At 39.0% G+C, this 23169-nt stretch overlaps 1 protein-coding gene across 1 annotated transcript in view; it reads left to right on the forward strand.

The window, feature by feature from the left end:
• The first annotated feature begins 7836 nt into the window (after positions 1-7836).
• Positions 7837-23169, forward strand: part of trabd2a (TraB domain containing 2A) — a 61904-nt gene continuing 46571 nt past the window's right edge. The window contains exons 1-2 of the mRNA XM_079659606.1: positions 7837-8442; positions 9738-10298. Of these exons, the coding sequence (XP_079515732.1) occupies positions 8338-8442; positions 9738-10298 (666 nt within the window). The 5' untranslated portion in view covers positions 7837-8337. The remainder of the gene's footprint in view (positions 8443-9737; positions 10299-23169) is intronic.

Raw genomic sequence — 23169 nt, forward strand, 5'->3', positions numbered from 1 at the left:
TGAGTGATCGCCACGCTGTTTGAGCCACAGTGAGTCACACGGGGCGCCGTGACCACTAAATCAAAGAGCTGTTTGAACAGCTGCATTCCTTCACACCCCTTCATCCTCTCCCATTCTCCCTTCCTTCACCCTCTCACTCTCCATCTATCTCTCATTTTGGCTTTGTCCCACTTCCCCTCCCTAGCGATATTCTGGTGTGATGAAGATCAAGAAAAAAGAGTGAATTTAGTCACCTTCTGGCTGTGGACAGGTGTCTGTTAGAGGTGAAGCGTGGAGATGAGAAAGGAGAAACTCAGTGATGCTTTACAGCAGCTCCTGCAGCTGATTTATGGGCTCATGACAGCCCTGAGTGAGTCATTACGAAGCTTCCATGTCTGTCCACACATACAGCTGCCCTCCTCCAGAGTCACATAATGTTGGGCCAATCGTTTTCAGAGACAGGCACTATAATTGCAGTTGTATGGACAAAGCCGGCTCAGATGTATTTAGCGTGAATCCTAATGTTTCAAAGGTGTGTTGGTTCGTTGGATTTGAATATAGGGGGTAGGAAGTGATTGCTGCTGAATTTCATTGTACTGTATATTGCTTACTATTTATAATACAGTAATGGTCAACACCCTAAACAGAATATAAATGCATGATGAGGACCTTTAACCCTTGATTTGGCTCACTTCTAATTAATGTAATAATACACACAGATCAAAGTCAGAACCACTATCCGAACAGACGACTTTTACTTATTTATTTTATAAATGGGGCAAAGAATGTTAGCTTTGAGCACATTTAAGCCTCTGGCAGTGACGGATAACTCATACATCAAGCACGCCATCATGAAACCTAATGACCTGTACACACACACACACACACACACACACACACACACACACACACACACACACACACACACACACACACACACACACACACACACATCAGCACATCAGAGAGCGAGAGAACCTTTTCAGAACGAACTGGAAGTCGAGGGTGGAGTTGGAATGATAATAGTAGGAAGGATAATTATTATTTTGCTTTACCTAACACTGGCTCTGAGCAATAAACAACTCAAGATAAACTTTTGACCTCAACTAGAGCGGCTTTCTGGAAAGCAACAGGCTAGATTTCAACTGCTTTTTGTTGTGTGTGTCATTACAAAGGGACAGAGAAACAGTTGTTTTGATCTTCACGGCTTACTTGAATCTCATGAGACCGGGAACGTTTTTCAACACGCACAGAAAGTTGTTTTTTTTTTAAAGGATTTTTATTATTTCTCCTCTCAAAGGGCATCATGTTGGAACTTAATTTAAATACTATTATTCATTTTAAATCGGGAATTTAATTTTGTTAAACCTTTGAATCAGTCTTCATTGTTTCCAGAACCCCGTTACAATTAACAAACTTCACAAATATTTAAACGCTACATCAAATTATTTTCATAATGAAAATATGTTTTCTGTCACTGATTCCTTAAAGAGCTTTGTACACCTTTTTAATAAGGATTACAAATGTAGTTATTGAAACTTGTCACTGATCATTTGCCACTGCTCTCTGGTCTATATACTATTTAGAATGACTTCAAACATAGTTTTTGACATTACTCTTTTCACATTTCTCGAAACTTGTTGGTCGACATATTTGCTGACACTGATCTGCCATAAGCTAATGTGGACCAAATGATGATCCCTTGATTATTGAAGGATGTGAAAAAGGGGAAAAAAATATTGGTTTTATTTTAATGACTTTGTGTTAAAAGGATAAATCTGAATGACCACAAATGTTCCTCTCACTGACGTCCACTCACAAACCTCAGCTCAGGATCTTACATGACTCAGACTCAGTCACCCACAGAGTATTCAGAGCACACAAAAATAACTGCAGGAGAAAAAGAAATGATTGGCAAATAAAAAGACAAAAAACTTTACACGATATTACCACAGTACATTGACTTAAACTGCCATGTTCTTGAAAACGTTTCCCAAGATTAACAGCTACAGTAGTTGAAGTTTAAATTGTTATTCTTTTTGGCCGTTATCATTACGATGTGGAATTTCCTTGTAAATCAATGACACTTGTGAAAGATGTTTCCTAATAAAGAGGGGGGGAAACATGAGAGTGGTAGTGGGGGGGGGGGGGGGGTGGAGGGCGGTTGTAATTAAGTACATGAGCTGGGGGCAGACCTTTGGATCCCGTATACGTGGTGGTATGTGTGTCTGCCCACAGAGCCGCCAGGGCACCCCGGATTCCAGTAAATGCTTTCTACCATGAACACCATTTTAGCTTTGATGCTGTGACTAAAGGCTCGCTCACACAAACCACTTCCATCACAACTGACCGTGCAGTCGTGCCTTTCCTGGTGTAGATGTCGTTTGGAGTTAATGTCGTGTTTGTTTTTGAAATCGGAAACCATATATGTTTACGAGAACCGGGGAAGTGAATGTGTTGTGAATATGAAAAACAGCAATCATGTGGTTTGCATCCCCGTCTAAAAGTAGAAGGTCCGGTGTATTGACGCTGAGTTATCTTGAAAGTCTGTTTGCTTGTGTTGGGAAGTCACAGATTAGAAAAAATGGGGTTACTGTAAATGGCACAAAAACACCATTTAGATCATTGGTGGAGTCAAATCAGATTATCTTTTCAAAGGTCACATCTCCTTATTGTTAGGGAAAGAGTCTGGTAGTGATGCTGGTAAATTGACAGTCATCCACATCGGCATTTAAAATCACCCCAATGGATTTGACAGGAAGTTTAAGGAAGTCCCCTTTTTTGAGATAACAGAGATTAAGATGTGTCTGTTTAACACATTCCATACAGGGAAGCTTTAAAATGTCTGAGTCACTGTTTCGGTTGTGACATATACCACAAAGTTTGTCAACAGGAAGTTACCTGAAAGACATTAGATGGCTGGCTAGTTAGAGATATGCTAGCCATTTACTCCTGCCTCCAGTCCATAAACTAAATTAGGATAAGCTAACCTGTAGCTGAATGTATATGGGATGGTTTGGACATTTACATATTGGAACAGAAGCCATTATCCATGCCTTCAAAGCTACCAGACTCCTATTACAAAAACATTCATTTTAACTTGCAGAATATGGAAGTTGCTGGTATCCCTGAATAGCTAGTGTTATTGTGTCACTTTATTGATTAAAGGGTGGGTTGAGATTCAAAGTCCCACAATAACAAAAGAAAAAAAGAGCAGTATAGGAAGACAAGCAATTCCCTATTACAGTATTTGTCAAAGGTATCTAGGGTCTTAGAAAGCCGCTAATAGTAAAGGGAATATTTTAAATATATAGCGTACACATAAACTGATATTGATTTATTATCTTAGCCTTTTTTTAGGTGGATAAAATACCTTTTCCTGCCATCAAGGTTAACAAAGGTATGCTTACTGCTCTAAACTATAGGTATTAATCTGAACACATGTGAAATTTCTCATAAAACCTGACTTCAAAAAATCCAAACTATTCCTCTGAGCTACAAAGACTAGCAATAGGCAACTTAAGAATAAAGCTACATTTACAAATAACATGAACAATATCAGTCATAAGAATAATTATACATGAGACTTACAAAAAATGTTGTGCACCTTTATATGCCTTCATTTCCCTATAGCAGTCTCACTTGGCTTGGCTTCACTGCTGACCAATCTTTAACTTTTCCCCGAGGCAAGCTTACAGACAGTCTGCTGCGTCCAAGCACAGTGAGACACACAGCACATGGACACACACACACACACACACACACACACACACACACACACACACACACACGCAGAAAGAATTACATATACGAGTGCCAGGTCTTTTCAATCAGAGTTTAATGGGGTGTGAGAGAAGTAGACTATGGTCGATATGACTGACCATCGGTAAATGGGCTGAGTCATTTGAACTATTACTGTAAGGCTTGCATAGCTTTCTGTGCGCTTCTCTTCTGTTCTCATGTGGAAAATGAATGAATACATCTGTGCTGCAGTCTGCTTACTGACAGTCATGTCTTCTGTTGCCCATTTTAAGGATTATAAAATATGTAAACTTAGAGTGCATACTGTAAACTGGGAGCACTTGCATACAGACACACTTCCTAGGCTTATAATCAATCAAAGATCAGGGTTGTTTCAAGAACTATGAGAACAAATAATGTAGATATTTGTCACCATTTTATCGTTTTACAATTTCTAAAAGACGGACAGGGTGGGTCACCTGACAGGATCAAATACATCCCAGTCTTTATAAAATGAAACGTATGTGGCTATTTCCATATTTTGAAATCCGTTTGAAGATCTCTTTAAAGAGGCAGAATCAGATGTTTGCTTAGGAGCCTCAGAAGACCCCAGCGCTGTTTGATCTTCACAAACAGCGACGCTTTAAAGTGGAAATGTACAGATGTACTGCAGTATCAGTCTTGACAGGGGTCACTGAAGCCCATAACAGGCTTCAAACAGACCTCCCTTTTATAGTGTAATAGAAAGGGATTCAAATGCTTGAGTGAAATTGGTTATGGATCACTCAGGTTTCATTATAGACCATGTGAACAGCCCAGCAAACACAGAATTCAGTTAAAAAGACAGATAAGGAAATGCATAATAAAACATCAAAAATGTGGACTTTTTGCTTCAGCTGTTTGAAATAGAATGTCCCCTATTTGAAGAATAAAATACTTAAATCACAATTTACTTTAAAAACAGGACAACAACGACATGGCCTTCACTTAAATAAATAAAAAACAAACAAACTCAAATGCTATCACACAGGTTTTATTTAACTGGCAAAAAACACTTTTAAACTTGCAAATGGTCATTTGTAGCCCCCCTTTCATGTGTTAGAAGCTATCAGAGACATTTTGCTCTGCTGTGTGACATTGTGATGCGCTGCTTGTTTGCTTCGCGATCCCAGACTTCCTCCTGATCCCTTTTTTTTTTTGTGAAAAGCTGAAATATCTGGTTTCAGTTTACAGGTCTTACCTCAGACACAAGTAATGCTACACAGAGAGAGGATGAGAGGGGAGATAATGAAAATAAAAAACAGGTATGTGTGTCTGTTCAAACACACCTCTCAAAGAGGAAACAGCTGCAGGTGTTCTTTTTACCTTTCTCCAGATGCAAACAGAGATGAACACACACACACACACACACACACACACACACACACACACACACACACACAGAGCTGTCACACTATGTTTGTCTCTTTTATTGTTTTTTTTAGCTACAGCTTGGATACATTACCTTGTGCCAGAAGTAATTTCAAGAAGGCTGTAAATGTTTGATATTTCCTTGCTCAGTCAACCTGATTGGACAAAATCACCTTTCTTTAATTCACTGTTCTGATTTTTACACATTTCCTCTGAACCATCTATCAAAAAAGAAAAAGCCTTGCATTTGCAGTATCATGCTTTAAGTTAATATCTGTTCGCCAACGTTTTTATAAGCTTTAAATATACAGAATCTGGCAGTGAGATCTTCTGGAAAGAGAAGAAAGAGTAGAACTATATTTTTCTAATCTGGGAGTGAAATAGAGTGTGAAGAAATTGAGATTGAGAGAGACACTAGGCCTATTTTACATCATGAAGTCATCAGATCAGATTCTCTGCTTTGTTTTATCCCCTGTTTGTGTTTAGTCTTTGTGCCCTCCATCCTCACTTTCACCTTTCTACCTACTCTTTTTTCCCTTGTGTTCCAAGTGCCTCAGAATTAAATTACTGAGCCCGGTGCAATGTCAGGCAAAGAGCAGAGTAGTTGTGCCTTTAAAGTTGGACATATCAGAGAAGACTGAGTAAAGCACAGCTGGGTAAAATAATTTGTGTCCGCTAGGGGGGGCTATGATGGGCCCTATTCAAGTCATGGGTCTCAAATAGACTACACCTGAACAGAAACATTGGAGAATTTGCATTAGCATATGCTTATAAACTCCTGTGTTGTATGTATCTTATTCCTCGTTGATATTTTCTTCCAATGTTAAAATAGGTAAATGTGATCCATCCCTTATCAGAGGTCTAATAATGAATAATTCCACAGCTGTGAGATCGTCTATAAATGCATATTTCTGTCTTGCCAGCCACCAAACCTCATCATAGTCTCTCCAGCCTGTTCTTTGTCTGCAGAATGAAGCCCCGGGGTCGTTCTTTGCGTCAACAAAACGTGTTGTATTTACCCAGACGTCTGACAACACCAACAGCTGCCCCCGTGTGAACCAGGAGTTTGACGGTGCAGAGCGTAGAACCAGAGCGCATAGATCTGCCTCCTGCTACACACCAGCAGCAAAGTGTGTGAGAAGCCTACAATCTGAATTTGTACTGTCTGTTAAAAATAACCTTCATCAAAAATTAAGCAAGCTTTCTGCTACAATGTCATTCACGAGATTAAGTTATTTCCATACATTTTGAATTTTCAGCAGTGGTTTAACAAGTTGTAGGTAGAAATTAGTGTATTTAATAATAATAATAATAATAATAATAATAATAGACCCAATAATAATAATAATAATAATAATAATAATAATAATAACAACTTTAATTTATATAGCGCCTTTCATCAATCCAAGGTCGCTTAACAAAGACAAATTTAATGTGAGTTAATGTTGGAAGGCTTTGTTGAACAGATGAGTTTTCAGGGTTGATTTGAAGATGTTCAGAGAAGGGGAGGGAGTTCCAGAGGGTGGGGGGCAGCGACACTGAAGGCACGGTCCCCCAAGGTGCGGAGGCCGAATGGAGAGCAGGCCGGAGTCTGAGGATCGAAGGGTGCAGGACGGGATGTATGGGTGGAGGAGATCTGTGAGGTACTGAGGGGAGAGGGCATGTCTTTATTCTTTATTTTGTCATGTTCCAGTTCGCGGCTATGTAGTTATAACACAACAAGTGATGATGAAATAGGCGTTGGAACAATAATAACATGATCATACATTTAATAGGATACTTTTAGATGTTTTTAATACATTTATTTGGTTGTTTATTGGTTAGATTAGAAACACATTTTCCATGTCAGTCATGCACTGCCCTCCGAATTCTGCACATTGTGACTGCAATTCTTTTTACATTTGTATTACGACCGATACTTTTTTCATTGTTTTATTTGTATGTTTATGTATGCACCAATAACGGTTTCTGATTCTGATTCTGATTTTCCTCATGGAGCCTATAAATCAACAGTGCTAGTCATTTTTCTAATTATGACTGTCACCAAAGGCAGCCTACATGCTTCCTTATAAATTTAGATTTGTTTAACCTATATGCAAGAGTGGCCCTGTCCCGCATGAAGTCTGCTGAGCTCCATTAAAGGTGGAGTTCTGTGGTCTCCATGTCTGTGCTGTGATGTAACGCAGAGTAAAGCGCTGTTATTGTGGGTTTTCTCATGTTAATGCCTCCAGTTTGTCAGGCATTAACACTAATCTATCCCCGGGATCTCCACTGGCACCTTGATTGCCCGTAGGCCTCCCATTGGAACAAGAGACTTCAGTCTGAAACTGAAGATACAATTCTGAGAATTAAAACTAGGGATACAAATAAGGCAACTAGTGAGTGTCGATACAATATGTATTTGAGTTATTGTGAATGCTAAAGGTCTGCACACCTTGTTTATATACATGAATACAATAAATGCAGGAGACTTTACGTGTCGCAGGCGGGGTTATGTTTAATCAGATTAATCCTGTGTGTGTGTGCATGTGCATGTGTGTGAGGGAGAGAGAGAGTGGGCGACGAATATGGAGGGAGGGGTATATGCAGTCAACAGGGGGTAGGTAGAGTGAAGTCGCCCGACAGAGATGCTCACGCACGCGTAAGAGAGGGGGAGAGACCGCTTGGCAGACAGACAGAGCAGTGAGTAGAGAAGTTTGGGTTGTTTAAAGTGCAGCCCGGCGGTGTAGTTTGCTCATTCACACCATGCAGGCTCATCTTCACCAACTAAACAACTAAAAACAAACCCTACATCTCTATTTTGGTTCCAGGTGACACGTGCGCGGACCTGTATGCTAGACAACTTTTGGATAAGTTTGCGCACACTTTGCAAAACACAGGAGGAAGTGGAAGAGAATGAGGCGTGGAGAGCGCAGTGTTACCGGCAGTGAGAGAGGGTGACCCTGCGTAAACTCCCGATGACCACCTGTCTGTCGCTCTCTCTCAAACACACGTGAAACAGCAGCAGCCCGTGCATGTCCAGCGCCCAGGCCAGCATGACTCTGTCCGGCGTTCTGTCGGATACTTGTCAGCTCGTTTTACGCGACCGCATGGAGCCGGAGCTGTGGATGTAGAATGAGACTTCTTCCAATGCTTTCTGGGGAATAGTTGGTGCAACACGTTGTGAAGCGAACACAAGCCACCGTGCACACTTTGGAGAGAGCTACGATGCGGGGCACTCTGGGCGCATTCATTCAGTCCTGTGTGATACTGCTGGTCCGGGCAGACCAGTGGAGGCTGAAGGACTCCGCCAACTGCGAGCTGAACAAGAAAGTAAGTGATTATGAAGCGAAAATAAATGAGTAATTGCACTGTTTAGGTGTTGCAAAAGTAGCTTTATTTAATTGTATTTTCTCAGAAATGCAATGCTATCTTGTATTGTACAGTGTTAAGTGTCAGTTAAGGAGTCCACTTCAACTTTTTTTTAAAATATTTGTCATGATTTATACATCAGGGACACAATATTTGGTGCAACAATACAAGGTTGAGTTGCACATCTTATAGTTTACTTAAAATTACTTCTGTGTTTTAACTGCATAGGCTACTGGACTAATCAGTCTTGTCAATTTAAACTCTGATGTTTTTTTTAACTGTAACTAGTTGCTTTCTGATGGATTACTATTTATATCGTATTACTTCAAATAATCCATTAAAGTTGTACAAAAAGTTGGCAAAACGGTTGAAAAATGCCTATCACAAGTCCCAAAAGTGTCTGCAAATTAGAAGTTTTGAAATTTTCAAAAACTAAAGAAATTCAAATTATATAGATATCATTATTATTAGTAATTGATTATCTGTTTATCCATCCAGCTCTCATTTTGTGTATTGGCTTTTAGTAACAGGCAGTTTGTTACACAAGCTAGATGTGTGTATTTAGGAGAATGTCAGCCATTTGAGACCTACTTTGTCCTTTTGCATTGTGTTTTACAACTGGTTCAGAACCTCCCCTTATTGATTACCTTTCAGTCTCAGTCAGTCGTGTCCTTTAAACTCACCCGGAGCATTTCAGGTCAGATCCGGCAGAAACAGGAAGGTAAAACACGCTGGCCTAACAGTCTGACAATCACTGACATGTGTATTGTTATTTTGGCACTTGGGTCCTAAGTGGCCTGTTAATAAGTCATTATCAGTCTGTTAGCAGTCAGTCTAATAAACAGCCTCTCGCAGACAAAGTGGTAGATTTGCTGGTTGGTGTGAGACCGGCCCAGTGTTTGTTCATGTAAAATAAATGACAACACTTTAAGTAAGATATGTTGTCTCTTTTCTGCCTGTTTCCTGATGTATCTCTCTTCACATGCCCATCAATTGCTTCTGACTTACTAATATTTAGGGCTGGAATGTAAAAACATTTAGCAAAAACAAATTGGTTAACCAACCACGGCAAACTAATTGGTTCCAGCTTCTTAAATCTCAGGATTTCCTGCTTTTAGTGTTTTAAACCACTGTAGATGGAACTTTTCTAGTTTAACAACTGATGGTTTATATCTGTGAAACCATAATCAGAAAATAATCAACAGATTGTTCGATTGTGACAATAATTATTTGTTACTTCTTCCCTTTCCTCCTAGCAAACTGACCTAAACTCTTTCCTGTGGACGATCAAACGGGACCCTCCTTCATATTTCTACGGTACAATCCATGTTCCCTACACACGCGTTTGGGACTTCATTCCCGAAAACTCCAAGCAGGCCTTCCAGGAGAGCAACATCGTCTACTTTGAGCTGGACCTGACGGACCCTTACACAATCTCAGCCCTGACCAGCTGTCAGCTGCTGCCTCAGGGCGAGAACCTGCAGGATGTCCTGCCCAGAGACATCTATCGGAGACTCAAGAGACACCTTGAGTATGTCAAACTCATGATGCCTTCATGGATGACCCCAGATCAGAGAGGGAAGGGACTCTATGCGGACTACCTCTTCAACGCCATCGCTGGGAACTGGGAGAGGAAGCGGCCCGTTTGGGTGATGCTGATGGTCAATTCGTTAACAGAGGCAGATATTAAGACACGAGGGGTGCCCGTGCTGGACTTGTACCTGGCCCAGGAGGCAGAGCGGATGAGGAAAAGGACGGGGGCAGTCGAGAAGGTGGAGGAACAATGCCATCCACTCAATGGGCTCAACTTCTCCCAGGTGTGTTCAAAGCTCTACTAGTTGGCGCTGTTTTACAATTTGTTCCATTTCAGCAGTGTATGGAATCATCTATCTGTTTCTGTGTGATCTTACATTTGTGCTGATCTAATTGGGGGGAAATATGTTATACAATTATTTTTGAAATATATTCCTATTGCCAGGGAATTCAACATATTGGAAGAAAGATCCCTTTGCACTCTTTGACAACCAATTGACGATAGTGATTCTGGGCAGAAAGAGTTTTTTTCTTCATGCAATTCGTTTGTGGACATAAAACCACCACACAGATGCTTATTTGAAGTTCATTTGACAAATGACAAAGACTGTATATACTTATTTTTCACTCAAGTCTGTGGTGTATTCTTTTAGAGAGTTGACCTATATATCCCCTTTGTGGCACCCCACACAATCTTTCTTTTGTTGTCATAAAAATGTACCTAATATTCTTGGCAGTCTCAAAAAAAGAAATAGATTTAGAAATAGGTGTTCTGTATTTATATAGATGTTTGTGCCCTTTAATTTCTCAGCAGGTAAAATATACTTCAAACGCGAAAGTACTGCTTTGAATGCATTATGTTGTTGTCATATAACCTTAGGCTATAATTAAAATGAGCACAAGCCTGAAAAGGATTTTGGTGTATCCGCATCCATAATTAAGCTTTTATGTGTAGCTGCAGCTACGTTTGCTAGACACATCTTATTAATCACTTCCACACGCAGATCTTGAGAGAATTTTACATTTGGGGGAAAAGCACTTTTATATTGAGTTGGTTCTCAGTATTGACTTAGTATGGTAAGCTGAATCGGTAGAGGTGGAGAAACAGCTGGATAGCCACAACCATTCCTCAGTACATCTTATGTGTGTGACGCAGCCGGTGGATTTACCTTTCACACATTTTAGGTCTGTTTCAATAAACGAAATGTCAAATCTTCTCCGCTGAAGAGGCTTCACATCTCATTAAATACACCAGTACTAAGTTGTGTAATACAAATGACAAAGACCAGTTGTATACATTCAGATTCATTTTTGTTTGAATGTTTACAGCAGATGCCTTTTCCCATAGCTTTGTTGAGTGGATGAAGATGTGGTGTTATAATCAGCTGTAAAAACATTCAGCCGTGCTCCGCCGCGTTCTTTGTTATTAAAGAAAAATGGATCCTAATGACTGAAGTCTGAAATCGACAGAAAAAAAGGAACCTTGTTCCCCACAGCAGCGCACTTAAGTCCCCTTGTCTGCCTGTCTGTCTGTGCCCCTCGGTGACCCTTTGAGTATTACAAACATCTCTCAAAGGCAGCAGTCACTATGAAATCATGTTGCATATTATTGAGGAATTTTCTGCTAATGCTGGTCAGGAGCTAAGGGGATTACACTTGACCATTTAGCCTAACACCCAGATGCTTTAGGGTGTTGTTATTCTAAAGCAGGGCTGGTGGGCCTTTCAGACTATAAGTCTCTGCTCAAACCACCCAGCAGCACTGTTATAAGCATTCTCTTGAGTCTAAGAGGAAGAATGAGGCAATATTTTAAGTCTTGATAAACACATGGAGTATTTGTAAGAGTTAGCATCGCAAAGAGAAAGATGTTATTCTCCGGCTGAGATGAGATGATTTAGCTAACTGCTAAATAAGCGTTCTCATTGGCTAAACAGTGAAGTTATATATTTCAGATACTCTTACACTTGTCTAATATTTCTCAGATCAGATGCAACACTTCCTAGTGTTATTTTAAATCACTAGAAGTGTTCTTGATGAGACGTCTGTGGTCTCCAGATATACTACAGCAGTTGGTTGACCTTTTTCTGTGGCTGTGTACATAATGACTGTTCTCTCTTGGAGGCAAAGGCAGGTGATTTTGCTATACAAGTGTCTTACTTTGACATTTAAAACCAGGGTTTGCATCAAGTTCCTCTTGTTTTATTTTAAAGCTAGAATTATGCTAATGAGAGTACCAGCATAGGTTGTAATTTGTAGTCAAGAGTCAAATTCCACCCATTGATATATTCCTCTTTGACTTCACTTTGGTGGACTACACATGAAACACTCAATAATTACATCCTGGTAACTTAACATTTTTAGTTGTTGGTTTACTAAATAGGAGACTACTCTCATGCAATCGCAGTGTTTATGTTATATATTTATGGTGTGTTTTTGCAGTAAACGGTTACTACTATTTCATTGTGCAACACTTTGTTGTGAAATGACAAATAAATCAGACATGTAACTTCTAATTGACTGTGACATACAGCAAACTGTTTCAGTCCAAAGATTTGCGGCAGACATGTTTGTTTTTCTTCCACTACATCAAAATTGTCTTCACTATCAACAATTTCCATCGGAAACTTGTTGGAGGAGCTAGATCATAGTTCCTGAGGTCCCATTGTGAAACCATCAACGCCCCAAGTTTGTAGTTTTAAGAAGGTATACATCAGCCATGTTGTACCCACAGTGCAGTGGTGTAGTCTACTTTTTTGTAGTGGGTATACTGTAATAATTGTATTCATCCTGTCTCGAAGCAACACCTCATGAACACCATCACACTTAGTAATGCATAGACTAGTCTTGAGACTGGTTATGTGTTATCAACATGTCAATGTATTATAAGCATTTTTATGTGACTTTTAACTGCCAGAGACATTAACAATAAAAAAATAAAAGAATGAACAATGATGGAAAAAGCCCACTTATCTTCTAGGGTTGAACAATTAATCGACATTTTTATCAAAATCTCAATATGGCCTACTGCAAACACAGTCTCTGACACAGCTCTCACCAAATTTCCAACTAAATCCTGTCCACCCTTCTCCCTGAGCTCCTGGGCTATTTTGTGTGCTCTGGACGTCTCATGTCGTCTAATCTTGTTTCTCAAAGAGGCCAGAGATGTTGATCTGCTTGAATCTGAGGACTGGATCTTAAAGTGCACCCAATCCTCAGACATAGACACTCGTTGTTCTGTGAGGACACCTGTTGATTTTGTAGCGCTGCAAAGAGCACAACCTGGAAATAAACAAAACCATGACTAATTAGAATAATACAAGTTTTTACCAATAATATCTGCAGAAAAGAGCCAAGATTTACTCAAAAGTATTTAATAAACTGCTTACAATATTTACATCATGGCTAACAAATGCATGAAAAGCAGATAAAAGGAGAAAAATCTTCCACTTTTTCAATAGCTAATTATTTGACAACTACTGATAACTAACATATAGTAATATAATGGTGCAAATGTTTTAAATGCACTTTTAACATGACCATGAATTAACTCTCATTTGCATAGTCATTGACTTTATGAATTTCTGTTGTTTAGATCAGCTTTCCTTTGCATGTGTGCTGACATTTACCTAACTTTCTGTCCCTCCACTCTAACCAAGGATGCCTGTTCTTACATTCCAGCTACTGTTACGTTAATGATAACCATGCCTATTCCACTTACCGGGTAAATTTGCTGTAGCGCCGGGCTCGTTCTCTGTCACCTTTAGGACAGCCGCCTGACCTGGCTCTTCTTCTGTAGTGGTAATAGGGGAAAACTTTGGAAAACATTAAAATATTTTCGTCTGTTTTCGTTTCATGTTTGCTTCCTGTTTAGCGCTCCGCGAACTTGAATGATGGAAGGATCAAATTCTGATAACGTTAGAGAAACGTGGGGTTTGTCAGAGCCGAACAAATTGTGTTGCTGTTACTTAGCAACAGGCCAAAGGCGACGGAAGCCCCAGACGTCCAAAAGTATTAACACAGAAGGGGGCGAAAGCGTGAAAGCGAAGTCACAAAATGATGTTGTTACGTATCATCGCTCATTTTTAAAAGGGCATACGGAAATCACTGGCATTTTGTAGTGGGTATACGGCGTATACCTGCGTATCACGTAGACTACACCACTGCCACAGTGCCTTTGCCCATAGGTACCGTCATAAGTGGATGTAGTAATTGGAATGTCACCCATTGGCATTTGGACGATGATTTTGAAGCCTCCAGTTTGGCCTTTCCTTTGTCCCCAACTTTTTTTTTTTTTTTTTGGCTGTGAAATCAATTGAGAAGTCAGTTTTTCATAGAATACATTTGGACTTCTTTTTGCAACAAGTGGAATTTCCCCATCGGCTATTTGAATGAATCAAAGTTAGATGCAGCGTCTTCACTTTTTGTCACTTTCCAGACCTGGAGTTTGCTACAGCATAACAACTAACCTAATCCTAAAGGATGTGGCAGACCATCATGAATCATTTTCATAATTGATGTATTGGTTTCTGTTGGAAGACATTCATAAACTCCTTTTTCCGTTCAAACATTGGAACTTGTTATTATGAATATCACAGAAAGAAAGTGGGTGGCCGAAATTGGGTTTGTCAACACGGCTATAAAGAGGGAAAAACCTCCCATCATCACAGCTTTCATTGAATTAGGTCCACAAAGCCTCCAGAGGGCTCAACAATGAATTATAGTGTCCCAGAAACAACCCCTACCCTGACACTGCACCAGCAGAGCACATAGCTTGGCACTCCATAATTTCCATACTCGGTTTCAATCCAATCAACAGCAGCTTGATGAACGCCTGGCTTGAAGCAGCCCGCTTGATATTTCAGTAAACATTTACTTTCACAGTTTTTCAGTGTCGTTGAAAAGGGCAATGCCATTTAAATCCCTCCGGCTTAACTAGAGTGAAAGATGTCCAGATAGTGTGATGAGTGAGATACACTCTTGGTGAAACATATCGCCGCCTCAGACGCCATTCTTGATTGAAAATACTGTTAAATGAGGCTACAACTGGAGAACCAGTTTGTTTTCACTGGCCATTTTTCATCTGGCATGAAAAAGACTTGAGAGAAAAGGGGAAGGCAAATTGAAAATATAGTAGTTTATGTATAGAAGTAGTAAACATTTATATTTTCAGGCCTCTGTTGAAGTTTGTGTGCATGCTGATTGGATGAACGTTTGTCTGACTGGTTGTTTTTTATCAATTTGGGGAATCATGGTTGCTTTTCTGGGGTCATGGACACAAAAGTACTATGATGTTTAAGGTGGGATTAGTTTTTTTTTTTTTAACATTGTGAGTCGCTGCTCTGATTAATTACTGCAAAGCCAACATTACTTGATGATCAATCAATCACCTGCTGAGCTGAACCAGGCGGATCTTGAAATCACATATTATCAATGTGGCTTAGGGCTGCACGATATTGAAAATAACTGACATTGCGATATTTTTTTCCCCTGCGATATATATTGCGTTTTTTTTAACTATATTTAACCGGATGAAGGATTTTAGTCACGGACGTCTGGATCTTAACTGGTTGACTCATCATACCTTAAGTCATGATCTAACATGTCATCATAATGCATAATGCTTACCCTCAAATAATGGGGTTCATCTGTGAATGAAGAAGAGAAGAACCTTTTTGTATCCAAAATAGTTCCAGATGGCAGATGTTGCTTTTCTTTTTGGAAGCAAATCTTCACTCTCGCCGGTATTGTCCTCCTGTTCCTCGCCCATTTTTTACCGGTGTTTTGATGGTCTGCAAACTAGCGGGGCGGGGCCTGCTGTAATCTGATCAAGAATGATTGTGATTGGTGGTTTGCTGTGCATGCAGAGCCTGCGTGTCACTCACTCAAGTACCCCTGACATGAGAGCCGCGCAAGTTTTCCTTTTGTAGCGAGCAGCAAAATAATTGTAACATGACGTGTTTGAGTTAATGTACTTTGAGTTAATATCGCACGTCCTAAAAAAATAAAATAATAATAATAATAATTTTTAAAAAATAAAAAATCGCACGTCCCTGCGATGTGAATATCGCGCATGCACATATCGCGGTTATCGCCATGACACGATATATCATTCAGCCCTAATGTGGCTGTTTGAAAACACCCAGCTCTTGCTTTAACATTTGTACGGCTGAATTTACATGGATTCTAGCAGATAGTACACAGCCAACCAAGTGTCATTTAAGTCAACGAGAGTAGGACGGGAAAATGATAAGTGAGAAAGGTATCCAGAGGTAAAAACGAAAATGATTTGACATTAACTTGTCACATGGCATGTCCCCATACAAATCGATCTTGAATGAGGAGCTAATTATGAACAAAACGGAATCATGTGATCAGAGCAATCCTACTGAGATATGCCAAGAAGCTCAATGCATTACCGGAAGAATACAAATAGACTAGACTTCCCCCTGTAAACAATCCATCTTCGCCATAGCAACATATTGCCAAGCATGTTTTGTTTGCCGTCCTGACATTCTGTTGGACTGTTGTTCAGGTTGTGCTGTGATTTCCAAAAGGTATTGTCTGTCTACCATCTGCCTGATTCCATATGAACGCAGCATTAGACTTATAGGATATAAAATAGCTCAAAGCATGAAAAATGAGGTGGTTTTTATCTCGTTTTACAAGTGATGTGTCCATTTTTGCCTACCATTATGAATTAAGCCCATTGAGCTCATTATTTTCAAACCACAATGAATTATACTTTCTATACTCCGATCCCTAATCTGGCTAAGCATGACTGCTCTTATTCTTGCACGGTGCCCCTCGTCTTTTGAAGAGCGGGCTCAGCCTTGCCCATTACACTAAGTGAGCTTGTTGAGGACAACAATGGCCGTATGAAGGCCGGCTTTCTCTGTCACTGTTGTTGGGAACCCGCGGGACATTCCACACCTCAGTGGAGCAGACCTGCTAATGAAAGTGTTGTTTCTTTCCTCCCATCACTGGAAGTAATGGTGCATGGAGAGGTGATGAATGCAGGTCTCAGTGTATGTCTATGAGAACAGGGTAGGAATGTTTGAAGCCCATTTGGTTCATTCATGATGAGGAGGGATTGGAGCAGGGAGAGCCGAGATGCAGACTGAGATCAGTAGAGGAGCCATTAAGGGAGGAAGGCGTGACTACGTCTGCATTAAAGGTACCATGACGTTACCTCTGTTTGACAACCTTGTAACTTCAGTTGAGGTGTTTTCTTTTTGCTTCAAATGACGGGCTACAGGACTCTCGATCGGTCAGTCTTCATGAGAAAAGCTCTGATATAATCCAAACAAAACCAACTTCTATAACCTGATTTTAACCCAATTATCTGATTACTGCCAGTCTGTAATTTCGAAATTTCCATAACCAATTTTAGAACACATGCTCCTCCTTAAATGTGGCTTTAATAAGCATATCAGCCCTATATAAAACCTACATCTTATATTGCCCTTTTCCTGCATTTGGGGAAAACGTTTTTTTTGTTAAAGATCATTTTGACCCCTTGGTCAATCCATATTTTCTGTTCACAATTATGGCTTAGAAACGCTAAGCTCTCTTGGCTAGAACATTGAATATATAACAGTAGGTTATGTTTTGAAATCAGTAGATGTGTGGGAAAATGTACCAAGAAACCACAACTAATTTGACAGGACAGACGCTGTCACTAAGTGTGAACATCCCAAAACTCCCACACAAGCTCGACATGCTGGACAGTACAATGACTGCCCTTATTTTCCAGCACCACATGGGCAATGCTGTGGGCAAGCTGCCACTGATTTCCAGAGTTTGCTCTCGGAGGAAAATCCTTCTCATCTCCTCCTGTAATGAGATTAGATGGCAAAATGAGAATGATGATGAAAATAATGATGTGTAGTGGTAAAAATCATTTGGAAATCCATTCCTGATTCAAAACCTGATTCTTGATGATGTAAATGGAAAGTGGCACAAACGTAAGTATAATTATGAAATAAGAAAGACGCCCCTACACCTGTCACTTGAACCTCAACTACAAGACAACTCTAGCACGTGCACATGGTATTTCAACCCAGTCTCATGGCATTTCGTGTTCACCAACACGATTTTCCCCTTTTTTTCGTGTTGCACAGCACGATTTTAAAAGCAATGTATTTCTATTGGTAGTCTCACGGCATTACGTGTTATAGGAAGACCGGAAGCTGTGTGGTTCATAAAAACATGTTCTTACTCAATATCAAGCCACAATTATTTTTTTATTTTAAATCGTATAATTTCGGACTTTTGCTGCCGTCTGTGAGGAAAATAAATGGGGCTCAGAGCCTCAGAATACTGAAATCTGTATTTTTTAAATATTTTTTTCCTTCTAATTTGTTCTTCTTTTCAAACTAACACACTGTTATTTACTCACCAATAACACATAATTATCCTTGTTTTTATTTATTTGTTTAGTTCCATAATCTCTGGCTTTTTTGGCGTCCGTCAGGAACTGAATTTCCAAATAAAAATAACTGGAAACAGACGTAGGCATTTCGAGCGATTACCCAAGATCCTCAGCTATGGTTTAAGCTCGCCGATTTGATGTTTTAGTCGTAATGCATGTTGGGATTTGGTGTTTATATGATATGAAATCGGAAAAACGTTTTAAAAGAATAAAATAATACTTAATTCCGAGTGTTCTTGCTTTTCTCTTTGAAAGTCATCACATAACGGCATTGCAATACATGGTTCGGCTGCGTTACATATTACAGATCTGCCGTAGTTCTCTATTTATAGAGCCCTGATGAGAAGACCTTTGGAAAAACTGGAAGAAATGCCGCCAAAACTGAATACTTGACGTGGATCATAAATATATCAACAATTAAACAACATCTTCAATTTCTCTTCACACAATACGTCTCCTTGCAGTATCAATAGTAATTCGGCTAACTTTTACATTTGATCTAATTCATAGATAGGTTATATTTACACCATAACGGTGCACAGCTGATATAAAAGGACTTGTAGTTTTTAAAGATATTACTGATTTTCTTTGAATATAAGAATGTAAATACTGAGTCTGAAATAGTATAGCAATATGCTGTAAAATGATAACATGAATAAAACTACACATCTTCAGATGTTGTACATACATAAGTGTCCTACACTAATAATACAAAGTTATTATAGCTGTGTGCACCTTGTGTGCACCGCCTAGTGGTTAAACCACGTTATTGAATTATTGTTTTTATGTGTTATATTTGATTAAAAAAATATTAAGAGTACATACTTTCATAGGGGGAAAGTAGAAGGTCTGTGATAGCAATATAGAATATAAAAAATCAAGAAGATACTGTAAGTGATCTCTACAATAAAACAGTTTAGTGCAAGATGTACAAAGATATTAATATGAGGAGGTGCAAAACAGAAAAACGAATTAACCTTTATTGAAACATTAAATAATACTTTAGATTAAGGTCTTCTTTCAAATAAGAAAAAAGCTTTGGGGGTATCTACAGATAAATATTAAGCCTGACAAAGTACTTAACGTCTAATATATTGCATTCCTGCAATGTTAACTATGTTGAAGCACTTATTTTAACTGATATTATACACATTAATTATACTCTTATGTATGTAGATAGTATAAGAAATGTGCAGAATATGACAGTTTAATGGTTTGGTGGAGGTATACACACATATTGATAGATGTCTTGTAATGCGCTGTTGAGGAACCTGTGACCCAAGATTTTCATTCATTGCATACACCGTAGTTGTTTATATGATATGTCAATAACCTTTGAAAATCTTGAAAGGGATGTGCAAAATAGCCATTATACAGTCTGTAATTAACTATTAGTAGAGAATAACGAGTAATGAATATACTTTATTACCGTACTTGTTTCCATTCATGTCAATTGCAGATAAATGTTTAGTCTTCTCAAGCACCAACTATCAAATATCTCTCCTGATTGTTGGCACTTGACAATCACCTTCCCTGAATTTTACTCAGGTGTAACTAAAGTCTGATTTAAGGGTTGGTTATATTTCACATCATTAATCAGAATCTGCAAAGTAACTCAAATAAGTGTTGTGGAGCAAAAATACCAGGTTAACCTCTGAATTGTAGTGGAGTAGAATTACAAAGTAATAATGAGCTGTCACGTGGGTATATATTAATGGTTTGCATTATGGACACAAGCGATTTTCACCCATTTATTAATTATATGTTTTACATTTGATAACACCAATGTCATGGCAACTTCTAATTGTGGGAAAAACAAAAACGTTCAGTAGAGACGTCCCATAGAACCTTTTTTCTGAAACACAATAGCCAACATGTGTAGTTCTGGGGGGGCGTTCGATTCCAGTTTTGGATAGTCTGGCGTGGTTTAGTTCCATTTCAAACAGCTGTTTGACGCTAGGCTAACCTTGGCGCACTGCCACTCCAACATCCAATCTCAGAGCTTGAAGATTAATCACGGGGACTGTAGTCCTAAACGATAGCTGGGGATTATGGGTAGTGTAGTGTCTTCGGCCATCCTAAACTCCTAGAGGCCTACGTCTGTTTCCGGTTATTTTTATTTTGAAATTCAGTTCCTGACGGACGTAAACAAATCACGAGATTATGGAAATAAACCAATAAATAAAAACAAGGATAATTGTGTGTTATTGTTGATTATAAAACGGACAAGTCAAATCAAGCAATCTGATTTCTTAGCCGTGATATACTGAGCGTATACCACGGGTAGAATTGTAAATTACTTTTCACAACAAGTCAGTATCCCTCCGCGTCTGAGAAAAACAGTATACCGTTGTGCTGAAAACTGGATGTCGACCCTCCGCTTTGCGTCGGGCCGAACCACGCCCCTTAACTGTGATATAATGAGCATATACCACGGCCTGTCGTGAGCTATTGCTTAAGTAAATAACAGTGTGTTATTTTGAAAAGAATAATAAATTAGAAGGAAAAAAAGGTTTACAAAAATACAGATTTCAGTATCCTGAGGCTCTCAGCCCCATTTATTTTCCTCACAGACGGCAACAAAAGTCAGAAATTATACGATTTAAAATAAAAGCAATAATTGTGGCTTGATATTGAGTAAGAACATGTTTTTATGAACCACACAGCTTCAGGTCTTCCTATAACACGTAATGCCATGAGACTACCAATAGAAATACATTGCTTTTAAAATCGTGCGGTGCAACACGAAAAAAAGGGGAAAATCGTGTTGGTGAACATGAATCAATAGATTAAAAATCGTGTTGGTGAACACAAAATGCCATGAGACTGGGTTGGGTATTTAGTCTATACAAATTATAACTTTATTATATACATTTTAAAAAATGAGAAGAAGGCACTTGTATCTGGTAATTCTAAAAGGTATAACTCAACATTTTGGGAAGTTTTGTCATGTCTATAGGCCTACTGCAAATGTAAAGCTATAGCAAGCAGCTGCTAAGCTAAGCGCAAAGACCAGAAACAGATAGGAAGAGCTAGCTTGGCCTTGTCCAAAGGTAACTGAACAACTTCCTATAGTCTTTCTAATAACCCTTGTTAAAGCCACATGTTGTCGTTTTCATACTTTGGTTAAAAAATCAAGTTACAAAGGTGAGCTCTACTGCTCTGTTGGTTTTGCTAAGCTAACCCCCACCTAGCTTAAGCTTCATATTTACCTTACATTAAGACTGGTAGGAATGTACTGTTCTTTTTGTTGGCAAGGAAGGTAATTTACTGTATGTTTGTGTATGAGTGGGGGGAGAGAACACATGCTGGCGTGATGAAAGTATTACGCAGCAATATCATGGCAACAAAATCTGATTAAATCTAATTTGTCCAACTGGAAAGAACCATATGTTTCAATGATCACCGGAGCAGAATGGCCTGCAGTGATGAAATGTATACATGTGCTCACATAAGTAGATGCAGCCCAAAATATTTCAAGAACAGCAATACATCTCAACCTGTACTTAAACGAATTAAGCTCATTAGTGCATTTCAAGTCGGACTTTAATGCCCTGCCAGATGATTGTCTCACTAAAAGAATATTCATTTGTCATTTGGACCAATTCTGAACCATGTGGATATTTTTAAATAGCAAATGAAACAATAATTCCAAATTATTTCATCATATGATACGTTAATAGTAAACAGGCAATGCAATTTCTCAAAAGCAGAACAATCAGATGTTTGAATAGTAAGATAGATTAAAGTGCAAATAAGTTATGACACAATTAATCAGTCTTCCTTAAGGAAAAATACACCTGCTAAAAAGCCTACTTTTTGCAGTAAAGCTGCAAATTAAACTCATATTATAGAAAAGTATTTCTTTCACAAGTTATTTATGTTTTCTTTGTCCTCAAATAGTTTGCAATTTCTACTTCACTCAGCTTTGATCAAAGGGAATAATTTCTCTGTGTTTAGTTGCAACGTGGTGTTTGTCCGCTGTTTATTTGTTCGTATGATTGCTTGCATCCGTTTATTATTGTTTTGTCTGTGTGTGTGTGTGTGTGTGTGTGTGTGTATGAATGTTTGTGTGCACATGTGTCTCTCTGCAAGAGTTCAGGTTTGTGTATGAATGAACATTTGTATCCATGTGTGTATACACTTCTATGGTTGAATTTCCAACATGTCCTCACAGCTTCCAGGCGTCGCTGGTTTCATGTGCCACTGAGGTGCTTGATTTCTTCCCCACTGTTGACCAAACAGACCCATATTAGATGTCTGGCATCTCCTCAGACATTATCTGTCCATCTGTCTGGATACACGACACCGGAGAAAAGGATGCTCCGCTTCTCTCACCTCAAAAAACCCTTTTTTCCAAAAGTCTTATTGACGGGAATTTAAGCTTAAAGTCTATCAACAAATAATCCCAAAGAAAAGCAAATGAACAAATAGCTTGGAGTTTATCTGTGTGATTTGTTTAAGATGTTTAAAGAAATGAATTGTGTTGATTATAAGAATGTTTCAACCAGCCTTACTTTGTTTTCTATGAGATGGTTTGATCGATTCCACTTTTCCAATGATAATAAGATAGTCCCCCGTCGCTGCTGCTGCCATATCAAGGTAGAATCATTTCACAAATTAGATTTTCCATGTCTTTGCAAGTCAACCCATTTGCATCGTCTTGTTTTTCGAGTACATTTGATTGAGTGGAGATCGGATGCAGCTGGATGGTGCCAACTCCA

The sequence above is a fragment of the Notothenia rossii genome (genome assembly GCF_949606895.1).
Source record: "Notothenia rossii genome assembly, chromosome: 11".
Taxonomy (NCBI): domain Eukaryota; kingdom Metazoa; phylum Chordata; class Actinopteri; order Perciformes; family Nototheniidae; genus Notothenia; species Notothenia rossii.